The sequence below is a fragment of the Panthera tigris genome, chromosome B4 (assembly GCF_018350195.1).
Source record: "Panthera tigris isolate Pti1 chromosome B4, P.tigris_Pti1_mat1.1, whole genome shotgun sequence".
Lineage (NCBI taxonomy): Eukaryota > Metazoa > Chordata > Mammalia > Carnivora > Felidae > Panthera > Panthera tigris.
In genome coordinates, this window is record NC_056666.1 from 99,059,246 (window position 1) to 99,073,536 (window position 14,291).

At 35.2% G+C, this 14,291-nt stretch overlaps 1 protein-coding gene across 12 annotated transcripts in view; it reads right to left on the reverse strand.

The window, feature by feature from the left end:
• OSBPL8 (oxysterol binding protein like 8) overlaps positions 1–14,291 on the reverse strand; it is a 150,865-nt gene that overhangs the window by 74,998 nt on the left and 61,576 nt on the right. For 8 of the 12 annotated variants that reach the window (XM_042992785.1, XM_042992792.1, XM_042992787.1 and 5 more), the window contains 2 exons: positions 12,956–12,994; positions 7,006–7,042 (listed from right to left, as the gene is read on the reverse strand). The exons of 1 other annotated variant lie outside the window; for it this stretch is intronic. In XM_042992785.1, coding sequence (XP_042848719.1) covers positions 7,006–7,042; positions 12,956–12,994 — 76 coding nt within the window. Of the gene's footprint in view, positions 1–7,005; positions 7,043–12,955; positions 12,995–14,291 lie in introns of those variants that run through there. 3 more of the 12 variants (XM_042992794.1, XM_042992793.1, XM_042992797.1) reach the window with 2 other exon arrangements.

The window sequence follows — 14,291 nt, forward strand, 5'->3', positions numbered from 1 at the left end:
TGAAAACACAAATAAATGGAAAGACAGTCCATTCTCATGGATTGGAATAATTAATACTGTTAAAATGTCCACACCACCTAAAGCAACCTACAGATTCGATGCAGCCCCTATGAAAATTCCAATGGCATTTTTCACAGAATTAGAACAAAAATTTCTAAAATTTGTGTGAAACCACAAAAGACTCTGGATAACCAAAATAATCTTGAAAAAGAAGAACAAAGCTGAAGGCATCATGTTTCCTGGTTTCAAACTATAAAACAGAGCTACAACAATCAAAACAGCATGGTGAACACACATAAATTAATAAAACTGAACAGAGGGCCCATAAGTACACCTGTGCATATATGGTCATATTAATTTGGGACAAAAAAGTCAAGAATATACAAGAAAATGGCAGTCTCTTCAATCAATGGTGCTGGGAAAACTGGACATCCATATGCAACAAAAGAAAGAAACTGAACCACTATCTTACATCATATATAAAAATTAACTCAAAATTAATCAAAGACTTGAATATAAGACCTAAAACCCTAAAACTCCAAAAAGAAAACATAGGCAGTAAGCATCAGACTTGGTGATGGTTTTCTGGACCTGACACCAAAAGCAGAGGCAACAAAAGCAAAAATAAACAAGTAGGACTACATATCAAACTAAAAAGCTTCTGCACCACACAGGAAACCATCAACAAAAGGAAAAGACAACCTCCTGAATGGGAGAAAATATTTGCAAGTCATATATCTGATAAGGGGTTCATGTCCAAAATACACTAAGAGCTCATATAACTCAACAGCAAAAAAAATAAGCAATTTGACTTAAAAATGGGCAGAAGATCTGAATAAACACTTTTCCAAAGACAAAATGGCCAACAGGTATATGGAAAGATGCTAAACATCACTAATCATCTGGGAAATGGAAATCAAAACCACAATGAGCTATTATCCCCTCACACCTGTTAGAATGGCTATTATCAAAAAGAAAGGAAATAACAGCATTGGCAAGGATATGGAGAAACATGACTCCCTGTGCACAGTCAGTAGGAATGTAACTTGGTGTAGCCAATTCACCACTGTGGAAAACAGTATGGAGAGTCCTCAAAAAGTTAAAAGAAACAACCATAGGATCCAGCAATTCCAGTTCTGTGTATTTTCCTGAAGAAAATGAAAACACAAATCTGGAAAGATATATGCACCCCTATGTTCACCATAGAATTACTTACAGCAGCCAAGACATGGAAACAACCTAAGTGTCGATTGACAAATGAATGGAATACTCAACCATAAAAAAAGAATGAAATTTTTGCCATTTATGACATGGATGGACCTTGAGGGCATTATGGTGAGTGAAATAAGTCAGACAGAGAACGTCAAATACTGTATTATCCAAGTTGAAAAACCAAGTTCATAGACACACAGACTGGTGGTTGCCAGAAGCAGGGCGGTAGTGAGTGGGAAAAATGGGTGAAGGGAATCAAAGGTTACAAACTTTCAATTATAGATAAATAAGTCATATTAATGCAATGTACAGAATGATGATTAATAATACTATACTGCATATTTGAAAGTTGCTAAGAGAATAAATCTTGAAAAGTCCTCATCATAAAAAAAATTCTGTAACTATGTGTGATGATGGATATTAATTAGACTTACTGTGGTGATCATTTTGTAATATATACAAATATTGAATCATCACTGCATACCTGAAACTAACATAAATTTGTATGTCAATTGTGTCTCAATAAAAAAAAATTTTTTTTAATTAAAGAAAAAGAAAAATGGGGCAGGGACCTGAACAGTGAATTCATGGAAGAAAAAATGCAAATGGCCAAAAAATATACAAAAAAGATGTTTATCCTCTTGGTAACCAGGAAAATACAAATCAAGATCCCAATGAAATAAATATTTTACACTCAGTAAAACTGACAAAAATTAGTAAGTCTGATAATACTAAGTGCTGATAAGGATGAGAATCAATGAGACATTTAAGCACTGCTGCTTGAGAATAAACTGATCTAAGCACTTTGGAAAAGAAATTTAGAACTACCTTATAAAACTGAACACCAGCATACCATAGGGATCCAACAATCCCACTTTTAGCTTTATACCTAGAAATAATACTCTTATATGTGTTTACCAAGAGACAATAAGAATGTTCAGAGAAAAAATCAAAACCATTTCAATATTCACCAACTGAGGGGCAACTGGGTGGCTCAGTCGGTTAAGCGGCCAACTTCGGCTCAGGTCACGATCTGGCGGTCCGTGAGTTCGAGCCCCGCGTCGGGCTCTGTGCTGACAGCTCAGAGCCTGGAGCCCATTTCAGATTCTGTGTCTCCCTCTCTCTGACCCTCCCCCGTTCATGCTCTGTCTCTGTCTCAAAAATAAATAAACGTTAAAAAAAAAATATTCACCAACTGAAAATAAATGGCTTTGTATACTGTGGTATATGCATTTAATGGAATAGCATATAGCACTGAAAAGGAATGTTCTATATCTATACCCCAAAACATGGCTGAATCTGAACATAAAATATTAACTACAAAAAAAAAAAATCCTAGAAAATGACATACAGCACTCTCATTAAATTAAATACCAGCAAAACTTAGTGACATATACAGAATTTAAAAATAAGTGCCTGCTGCTAGGAATTTACCCAAGAGATACAGGAGTACTGATGCATAGGGGCACTTGTACCCCAATGTTTATAGCAGCACTCTCAACAATAGCCAAATTATGGAAAGAGCCTAAATGTCCATCAACTGATGAATGCATAAAGAAATTGTGGTTTATATACACAATGGAGTACTACGTGGCAATGAGAAAGAATGAAATATGGCCCTTTGTAGCGACATGGATGGAACTGGAGAGTGTGATGCTAAGTGAAATAAGCCATACAGAGAAAGACAGATACCATATGTTCTCACTCTTATGTGGATCCTGAGAAACTTAACAGAAACCAATGGGGGAGGGGAAGGAAGAAAAAAAAAAAAAAGAGGTTAGAGTGGGAGAGAGCCAAAGCATAACAGACTGTTAAAAACTGAGAACAAACTGAGGGTCGATGGGGGGTGGGAGGGAGGGGAGGGTGGGTGATGGGTATTGAGGAGGGCACCTTTTAGGATGAGCACTGGGTGTTGTATGGAAACCAATCTGACAATAAATTTCACATATTGAAAAAAAAAAAGTAAGTGCCTGGCATCTCAGTTGGTTGAGCAGTCTGACTCTTGTTTTTGGCTCAGGTCATGATCCCAGGGTGGTGGGACGGAGCCCCGTGTCAAGCTTTGACTGGGCGTAGAGCCTGCTTAAGATTCTTTTCTTTTCTCTCTCTCTCTCTCCCTCTGCCCCTCTCCCCTACTCGTGTACTCTCTCTAAAAAACAAACAAAAACAACCACAAACAAACAAAAAACACCCAAAAATAACAAAAAATACACTTTTTAAAAAAGCAAAGAATGATGAAAAATAGAAACTAGTCATCACCTCTTGGGGGCAGGCACAGGGATGGACGAGAGAAGAAGTACATAGTTGAACATGAGGGATTTTTAAGACTCAGGTTCTTAAGTTGAGTAGTAGGTTCAACACATATTGGATGATTATGCTTTATAATCTACGTATGCTACATAGATTCATTTGTAGTATCAGACAATACTTTTTAGGCTAATTTAAAATACATTATGAGAAGAACAACTAATAGAATTAAAGTATGTTTCAGGATTCCATCAGTAAGATATAGGTATCTGTATCTTAAGTAACTTCACTATATAAAAAAGGAAATAGTCTTGAGAATTGTAAATTTAGTTGTATTCACCTCTAACTCCTTACCAGTTGAGGTATTACTATTTATGATTTTGAGAACCTTGAAGTGGGAGGGTTTATAAAAGTACTTAGAAAAACAATTGTTTCCTACTTGTTCTCTCTTGCCCCACTCACAAGTATTAACAACTATACAGACAAGTGGATTTGCAGAATAGAAAAATCATTTTGATGTCCTACATCATTTGTACAATCTTAGACTATTTGAATGTAAGCTCAAGTAAGGAACTCACGGTTTTGATTTGTACCCTTTGGCATAAAACTGACAATAAATACTTGCCAAATCACTGGACAGATTTTGATAAATGAATCACTGCATGATTCCAATACAGTTTCTGACACTACAACCGCCTCATCTACTAAAGACAGCATAGCAGTGCCCTCTCCTGGTTCTACTTTGTAGTAGAAATAAAGTAACCTATTTTGCTATTCATATTACATTACTATCTTAACTACTGTAGAAACTAACCACGCTGGAATAATTAATAGTAATATAATTAACTTACCAACTGCAACTTCTAAGGAGGATATGATTCTATAACTACTATCTTTACTTTCTGAATTCAATACATCAATATAAAATCTAAAGAATTTTCCAAGCTTCATAGCCTGGTATTGGTCCTCAATCTAAGGAAGCTAAAAATCAAGTTAAGTAATTATTTTAAAGTCATAAATAATTTCTACGTAAATCCTAATATTCCCCTTTACAGATGATGTACATTTTCTCAAATACTTGAAGAATTTAAGTATGTTTGTATATATCGTTATAGCTTTTTTATTCAGTACAAATCCTAATATTAATGAAATTACTTTTCACTCTAAAAGATACATGATCTCTAGTAAGTAATTATATATCCTCAGCTTTTTAAGAGTTGGCAGAATACGATATAAACTCACCTCTAATATATATTGTATATTTCATCTGTGTATCCAGAAAATGTATAATCACAATAAATTTTCTCTAGTCCAAGCAGAAATTAAAAACCTATTATAAAATCCAATTCCTAAAATAGGATAACTGTAGTTGGTATTAAAAATGCAACAGTAGGGCACCTGAGTGATTCAGTCAGTTAAGCAACCATCTCTTGATTTCAGTTCAGATCATAATCCCAGGGTGGTGGGATTGAGCCCCATGTTAGGCTCTGTACTGAGCATGAAGCCCACTTAAGATTCTCTCTCTCCCCAACTCGTGTGCATTATGTGAATGAATTAATGAATAAATAAAAATTATCTTTAAAAAAATGCAATTCTACTGGTCAGTTCATCATTGCCAATCAGTTCACCTGAGCCAACATCTAAATACATAAGGTAACTAAAGGACTTGAAAATCCATTGAAAATATCTGCCAGGTATCACAAGCAAGGCTGACAAGAAAACATAAAAATGTTTTCATATTTGTATACTTTTTTCAACCTTTAAAATTTCTACTATTCTAGGGGTGCCTGGGTGGCTCAGTCGATTGAACATCCAACTCTTGGTTTTGGCTCAGGTTATGATCCCAGGTTTGTGGGATCAAGCTCTGTGTCGGGCTCTGGACTGAGGGTGGAGCCTGCTTAAGATATATTCTCTCTCTCTCTCTCTCTCTCTCTCTCTCTCTCTCTCTCTCTCTCTCTCCCCCTCTCTCCCACTCATGTGCTCTCTCAAAAAAAAAACCATTCTACTATTCTAATAATGCTGGTTGTGTAATAAAAAATATATTTAAAATACTATGAATTGTTAAAATTAAGAATTTTAAAAAGGAATTTTAGCATATTACTTTAAATCACCTCTTTTTAGAAAAAAAATTACATTATATACTATAATCAATATTAGAGACAAATAGCAACCAATCCATACCAAAGAATTTTACAACTAGAAGAAAGCTTGCTATTTCACCTTGTTTAGTCAATGGGAAAAAAATGAGCCCCAAAGCATTGAGCTGACTTACTGTGGTCAGATAACGGTTTAAGAAGAAATACTAAAACTTCTTAAATCAATATAATTTCTACATTACGCTTCAATAAAGTTTAATTTTTGTCTGATTTATGACAGTAATATTTTAATTATTTGGTCAGATTTGAATTTAGCAAACTGATGGTTTCATCAGGATTTTTGAACTCAAAAGAATCTTGCTGAAGACACAGTGGCATAGTACCCATTTCTAACTCTTTTTGGTCATGTAAGTTCTTAGCTTCAGGCTCTTTGTCTAGAAAATTAATGCTTGAAGGGAAGTAGAAAAAATAGTTTCAAACAGAGAGGGAGGCAAACCATAAGAGACTCTTAAATACAGAGAAAAAACTGAGGGAGGGAGAGGGGAAAATGGTGATGGGCATTGAGGAGGGCACTTGTTGGGATGAGCACTGGATGTTGTATGTAAGTGATTAAGCATGGGAATCTACTCCCAAAGCCAAGAGCACACTGTATATACACTCTATGTCGACAATACACTCTAACTTGACAATAAACTATATTAGAAAAAAAGATGATATTTTAGGTTTCTTTTACCTCAGTAATACTATGATTTAAAAAAAAAAAAGTTGACCCTGTCACAATGCTCTAAAATTATCTATTCATGGGTGTAACCCCCCTGCTAGACTATAATGTAAGGGTACAGGCAGGGTGCATATTTTATTCATCATATATTCCCCAAAGCTAGCACAGTGTCTGGTCAAAAAAAATTTTTTTTCAGACATAAATTTAATGGGTACATCTTTTAAATCACTAAGATGAAACACGTTTAACTTATAAAATCCCAGAGTAAAAATAAATGTGTTTCATTACCAAATTATCTATTATGTAAAGATTGTGACAAAATAAAACAATATTTCTCATTTTCACATGAAAGTGAATTTCTTTCATCATGTCCAGTCTCAAAGAAGTCTGATCTATGCTTTATGATGACTATAGAAAGGAAAACTATGAAGAGGTCTTTTTCTTTTTAACCCCTCCCACTACGCCTGAAGATGAGGTCTAAAATTATGAATTAGATAATTTAGCTAAGTATATAATCCATCTTTAGACAATCAAGAAGCAAATACACAAACATTATCAATCTCATATGGGCACTGACAACAGATGGGCACTGAATCACCATTTATATTCTTTGCATTTCAGTGCTTGGGAAGAAAAGTAGAAGACTTCTTAAGAGAAATACTGTATGCCTTTTATAAGTACACATCAAAACATTCTGTCTCCAAATATGCCATTCAAACTTTGGCTACTTACTTGATGGCCCAAGGACATCTTTGCTATCACCAAGAAGCTTTTAATGCAGGGTAATTGAGCAGCAAACAAATATAATCCAAACCAGGAAGAAGCAAAATGCATCAGGATTGAAGCAGCAGTGAAACAAAAGGACAAGGAAAATAAGCATTAGTTTATAAGTAGAAAGCACATGCAAATCAATCCTAATAATCATAATTCACAAGGAATTTCCTCTGCCACACATAAAAAGATCTTGGCTTAAGCATTATAAAATATTTGTTTAAATTTTGGAAAATAAAGATGGAAAGGCAAAACCAAAATCAACCAAGTACTTTGTTTTGAAAATTATTCAAGTCAAAAATTACTTTCAAATTTTAACTCATGATATGGGTTAGGAGTGGTAAAAGTATTCAGAAATGTAAAGGACAGCCCAAAGTTATTCATTCTTTAAATGTAAGTGGTTTAAAAAATCTGTAACACCCATGCACTATTAAATATTAGTTCTGCATGCCATGAGAGCACTTAACACTACATACAAATTCAGTCTGTTTCTTACATAAAAAGAAAGGAACATTTACTAAGTGCTTATTATATGCCAAGCGTTGTGCAAAGAGCTTTTACAAAGACATCAACAAAGTAAATTTTTTCTCAAATACCAAAAAAAGAAGAAAAAAAAAACCGAAGAGGAATATTGATTAGAATGATACAATTTTATTGTCAGACAAAATTTTCTTGGGACCCACTAAATATGAAGTAAAGCACCTGGAGCTACTGGGCTTTAAGAAGGAAGAAGACCCAATTCTTAAATGAATAACATGCAATCACCTAAAAGAAACTGGGAAAGACTGGTGACCTTTTGTCTGGAAACTGTCTTAACATACAACATTATGCTAAATGTTGCTTAGGGACAAGTGTTTTGGTCTCCCTTGGCAGAAACAGAGTCTTCAGCTTTGGGGTGCCTGGGTGTTCAGTCAGTTAAGTCAGTCTGACTCTTGATAATTGGCTCAGGTCATGATCTCGCAGTTTGTGAGATGGAGCCCCACATCAGGCTCTGCGCTGACATTGCGGAGCCTGCTTGGGTTTCTCTCTCTCCCTCATTCTCTGCCCTGCTCATGCACTGTCTCTGTCTCTTTCAAAAATAAATATAAACTTGAAAAAAATAAAAGAAAGTCTTCAGCTTTACTTCAGCTCAAATACCAAGTACAGTAACATCAAACCTAAAGTAACAACAAAAATAAAAAATGCCCACTGATTATATTATTGCTTGCTCTTATTTGAAGGGAATGAAGCAAAATTATCTGTGACCAAAAAGAAAGGTAGCAGTTGTTCACTCTGCCTCCTAGGAAAAAACTCTTGGCCCTGTTGCTTCCCTAAAGTGATGGTTATTTCACAGTACTTTAAACCATGTTCTAATTCCTTTAAATGCATTTGCTCTAGTCATTTTCTGTAGTTTCCTATTCTTCTATAGACTGGTTTCAGCTTCACAGATAAACTAAAAAAATACAACTGGAATGACAACAAACTAATTGTGCTCAAATCCTTATTACTGATGACCATGTTACCACAACTCTCAAGCATGTGGAAAAAGATTAAAGTATTTGTGGTAGGCAATCTCTGCAAAGGCTCCAGTGATCCCCATATCTTGGTGCATAATCCCCTCTCTTTGAGTGTTTCTGGACTTACTGAGTCACTTCTAATGAACAGAATATGGCAGAATTGAATGGATGTCACTTTCAAGATTAGACGGTAAAAAGACTATGACCTCCATCTTGTTTATAGTCTGTTACTCTCTCTCAGATAGATCACCCTGGGGAAAGCCAGCTGCCGAGTCATCAGGCAGCCTGGCAGGGAAGCCCATGAGGTGAAAGAATGATGTCTGTCAACAACCAGTGAGTTTGTAAATGAATCTCCTGCCTTGACCTTTCCTCCCTCCCTTACACCCAGTCAAGCTTTCAGATGAGACTGCAGCAGCCACACTCCCCAGTAGCTTGACCACAACCATAGAAGAGATTTTTGAGCTAGAGACACCTAGTAAACTGCTCTTAGATTCCTGACCCACAGAAACTGTAAAATAATAAATGTTAATTGTTTTATACCACTTAAATTTTGGAATATTTGTTATGCACCAATAAATAACTACTATGATATTGGAAAACTGAAAGAAGTTAGAAAACTGACAGAGATAACCATGGTAAGCTTGACAAATATTTCATAGACATCCTCTAAAAATATCTTTCTCTATTGATATGAATAATTACTACTTTCCCTGAATTTACCAGTAAATCTAAATTTCTTAAAGGAAAGCAATGATTCTAACCACATATGCAAAGTTTGGAGTATTTAATTTCACAAGGCCAGTCATTTTTGAAGGTTTTTTAGTTGGTCTTCTATTTAGGGTAAGTGATTAAGTTCACTTTTATTGTACATATTCTCAAATTTTGTTAAGTAACAGCATTACGTCAACTTCTTTGTAGCTGTACTCCTTGCCTGTTTGCTCCCAGAAAATAATCCCTAGCATATACAGCAACTTCTGAATATTTGTTTCAGATTATGCTTTCAACATTATACCTTCAAGCATGTTTGGGTCATGTAAATCTGATTCTAATTTTTTTTCATATTGAGACACTGGAGAATAATCAAAATAAACACGGTCTATTCCTATTATTGAGCCATCCATTCAAATACTTGTGATATGATAGGTATCATACAGACAGTAATCATTTTAGGCACCAAAGGATACAGTGAACAAAAAAGACAAAAATTTGCCCTTTGGGGTAGTTATGTTCTAGTGGAAGATATGAGTAACAACATAGTAACAATTAAAAATTTGTTACATAGTATATAGTAAAAATGCTAAGGAAAAAAGCAGAAAATGAGGACACATAAAATATTAAGGAAGGGGGGGGGTCATAATTGAAGATAGGTTGGCCTAAGAATTCTTCACTACAGAAATGAGTAAAATGAGGGAGTTCAGCATAAGGACATAGAAGAGTATTCCAGGCAGAGAGAAGAACAAGTATAGAATGGAGGATTGGGATGAGAGCAAGTCTGAAGGGCTTGGAGAAGAGTAAAAAGGCCAGAGAGGCTGGACTAGAAGTACGAGAGAAGCAGGAAATAAAGTCAAAGAAGTAAATGAGTGCTAGACTGTGTAGGACCCAGTCAGGACTTTGGCTTTTTTTCTGAATGAGATGGGGAGCCACTGGATTTCTGAGAAAAGGAGTGACATAATTTGAATATGTTTTAACAGGATTGTTCCAGCTGTAATGTTAAGAATAGAGTAGAGGAACAAGGGTACAATCAATTAGGAGTTACCATAATAATCTACAGAAGAGATGAAGGAGACTTGGACCAAGGAAGTAGCAGTGAGGGTGAGAAGAAGTAGTTGAGTTCTGAATACATTTTGAAAAGTCAACAGGATTTCCAAACAGAGCAAGTATGAAATTAAAAAACAAAACAAAACAAACAAACAAAAACCCTGGAGGAATCAAAATGGTGTCAAATGTTGGGGTCTGAGCACCTGGAAGGATGGAACTGTCACTGTCGGAGATGGAAAGGACAGTGAGAAGGACTAGTTTACAGAAAGAAATGTAAGTGCTAAGTTTGGGACAGGTTAAGTTTGAAGTGTTTGTTAGACATTCAAGTTGAAATGTCAAACGGGGAGTTGGACGCACAGACCTGTACAGGGAAAGGTTCAGGTTTGTAAGAAACAGTGTAAATTATGATATGTATGAAGTTAGGGTATATGACCTGAATGGCTATTCACAGAAGACTGAAAAATGCCACAGAATAAAAGAACAGGCAGGCACTAGAAAACATACATTATAATGGAACAACGGAACTAAGAATTAAGCTGAAACACTCCAAACAAAAGTGGAAAAACAATAAAAAAAAATAAGCAAGACTTCAGAAACCTTCCCCAGAAGATTGTGGATGCAAAAGCATTAAACTGGGATACAAGTGAAATTATCTTCCCAGAATTGCCTGTAAGTGATGCCAATAGGAAAAGTGATTTAAGTAATTGAAGATTACATATTAATTTTACCATGTAACTTACATCACTGGTCCTGTGTGCAAGGCAAAATTGCACACTACACTTATTTTTACTGCTTTTAGGACACGGGCCTAATTCGCACAGTCCCATGTTGTGTAACACATGAATAAAGACAGTGTGAAATTACTGATGTGGAAACATTCCATATAAGTATCTTGTAAGATAGTTTAAAAAATATAAAGCTAGCCAACTCTTCTTGGCTTTTGTTAGAGAACCAAAATACTACTAGAATCTTGGAAGAATCCAGGAACTTTTCCTCACCGTGTTCAAAAAAAAAAAAAAAAAAGACCATTAATATATGATGGAAACATTTCCCCTAATTGAGTAACATCGTATTTATCATTATCCCTTCAACAATGTCCACACAGTCATTTCAACAATTTGTGCATCATATAAACAGATTCTCTATTTTGGCAGAAACTATGGATTGAAAATAGTAAAATAATACTAAGATGCCTAGCATTTTTCTATTTATTATTAATGAGTACACTATCAACTACTTTTAACTAAAAGCATGAAATATAGCCATTACCTAAATCTCTACCGGTTTTAGTCTACAAATCTCAGGAAAAGAGCATTATGCAAACACTGGGATTTTATTTTAATGTGCTTCTAAATATTTACCATGCCACCAACTAGCATACACCATCTTTCAGAAGTGTAAAGGAATAGGCAGAAAAAGTTCACAATCACACACTCATCCTGGGAAACCCCTTAATCCCAAGCAATTCAGGACAGATGACCACCCTAAAACACAAAATCAATCCTATAAGAGCTAGAGCTTGAGTCCACTGCCAGTAGCATAGCATCTCCCTCTTAGCATACATATTGATGTGACTTAAGTCATCCTCTGAGCTTAAGCCAAAGTACAGCTCATCAAGCATTGATACAACTTGAAAATAAAGTTTCAAGCAAGTAGCGCCTCTTCCCTCAATGAAGTTGATCGAGCTGTACTCAGAGAAGCAATCCTGCTGCAGCTGGCTTGCAGGAGCCACAACTGGGAAGGAGGATTATGTAACACATCCCAAAAGTACTGTATTTATTGTTATCTTTGGCCCTTAGAGTAAGAATCTTCAGTGAGAGATGTTTGTTCTTCTGACAGGAGTCATCTCTCTATACTTAACAGAACTTTTCCTATTCCTACAATCATCAGCAAAACACACACTGTGTACATTTTATCCCTGAGTTTTACAGGAGATATTTTACAGAAGTGCTTTTCTAGGAACTAGAGCTTATCACTGTTAGATAGAAAATATTAACTGTCCTGCTAAGCAGTTATTTTAAAATAACCTAATCATCCTTTTGACCCAGCAAATGCACTTCTAGGAGAGTATACCAAGATGATCATCTGAAATATCCAAAAAGATGTATCCATAGGTATTTATCACATCATTTGTAGTAATCTCCAACAGTAATCTATTATGAAATAAACAATAATACCTTCACATAATGAAATACTGTGTAGTCGTTAAATTTTTTTTCACTGACTGAACAATTCATTATATATTAACTTTTAAAAATAGGCTACAAAAAAGTTTGTAGGACTCTGCTTTTATAAAATTACATATGTAAGATATACACATATGAATAAACTTAGTAAATTACAGAGACCACCAGAATATTAAAAGTAGTTGCCTCTAGAAAGTAGAATTTTATTTATTACATTCTTTTGTATTGTTTAAACATGCCACATTTGTATGCATTATTTTTACAGTAAAAAAAATAAAATAAACCTATTTACATTTTGGAAAAAATGAAAATTTTAAAGCTGATCTTTTTAACTTATATTAGCTACCTTGTATAATGACATAATCATCTATGATAAAATACAGTGAAAAATATATTTTAAGAATCCAACTTTAAATCCTGAAAAAATATAAAAATGTTAACATTTCAAACATAGCACCACATATTACTCACTGTCTCTTGAACTTCAGCAACTTCTGAATATGGCAAGATCTAAAAAAAAAACAAATTTTCTCAGCAGTGATTTAATGTCATATACTTGAATCTGAATTTAGAGAGCACCCATGGTTTATCAAATGAATTAAGTGGTGCATTAATCTTTTAAGAAGTAGGAAAAAAGTGCAATAATATGTTTATACTGGAAACTAAATCCTTTAAAAAAAAAATTCTGAGGCTCCCGTAAATTCCAGTCAATCTGCCAATCTGTGAAGTCCTCTCTGGTCTGTTCTGGAGCTTTTCACAGTTCTGCCCTCCCTGTAGGCATATAATTCTACCAGCCTTTTCCCCATGCGAGCTTTCTCTTCCCTTGGTTCCTAAAGTACTCTACTCCTCTGGCTTCCCTTCTCCTATTTTCCTGCCTCTAGTTTGTTTTCTCATTTGGTAAGTGAATGGCCATCATCAGTGCTCAGTCCTCAACTATTTGTTGTTTTTTCTCTGCCGCTCTTTTCCAGTAGACTGCATTCATTCTCTAGGCTTATTTATTACCTTTATTTAGACAACTTTCAAGTTTCCTCTTCAGACCTAGTCTATTTCCAAATCTTCACTCCAAAATATTGCTACCTGTATGTTCAAACATTGCAAATTGACTTCTGGTTCTAAAATTCTATAAACAAGGGCACCTGGGTGGCTCACTTGGCTAAGCATCCAACTCTTGATTTCACCTTAAGTCATGATCTCATGGTTTGTGACACTAAGCCCTGCATCAGGCTCTGCACTGACAGTGTTAAGCCTGTTTGGGATTCCTTCTCTCTCTGCCACTTCCCCACTTGTTCAAGCATACTCTCTCTCAAAATAAATAAACTTGAAAATAATAAAATTCTGTAAGCCAATTTTAGAAATTATTTAGCTTGTTTTAGAAAGCATCTTTAGGTCAAAAACAGCACTCAGTAGCTTCCCTCTGAAATCAGCTTTGATGCCAATCTGCCCAAGTTTTCCAATGACAGCCTCTTTCTTTCACTCAGACCTAAACCCTTTAATAATCTGAGATTCTCTTTCCCCCCATCTTACGAAGTCATTACGTTGTGATGATTTTTACCTAGACAATGTCTACCTCACATCTAGTCTTTTCTTTCAATTCCCATCAATACTACTACCTAAGCCAGACCAATTATCACCTTTTCTCATATCCTTGCATTCAGTCTTACCTCCCTCATTCATTTACTATGCTAGGTACAGGAATTCAAAAACACAATAAAAACATGGTCCCCACTGCCAACAAGATCACTTGAGGAGGTGAAAGACACTTCACTCACCTTTCTCCCTCGACACTTATAGCCTAACCACCATAGTC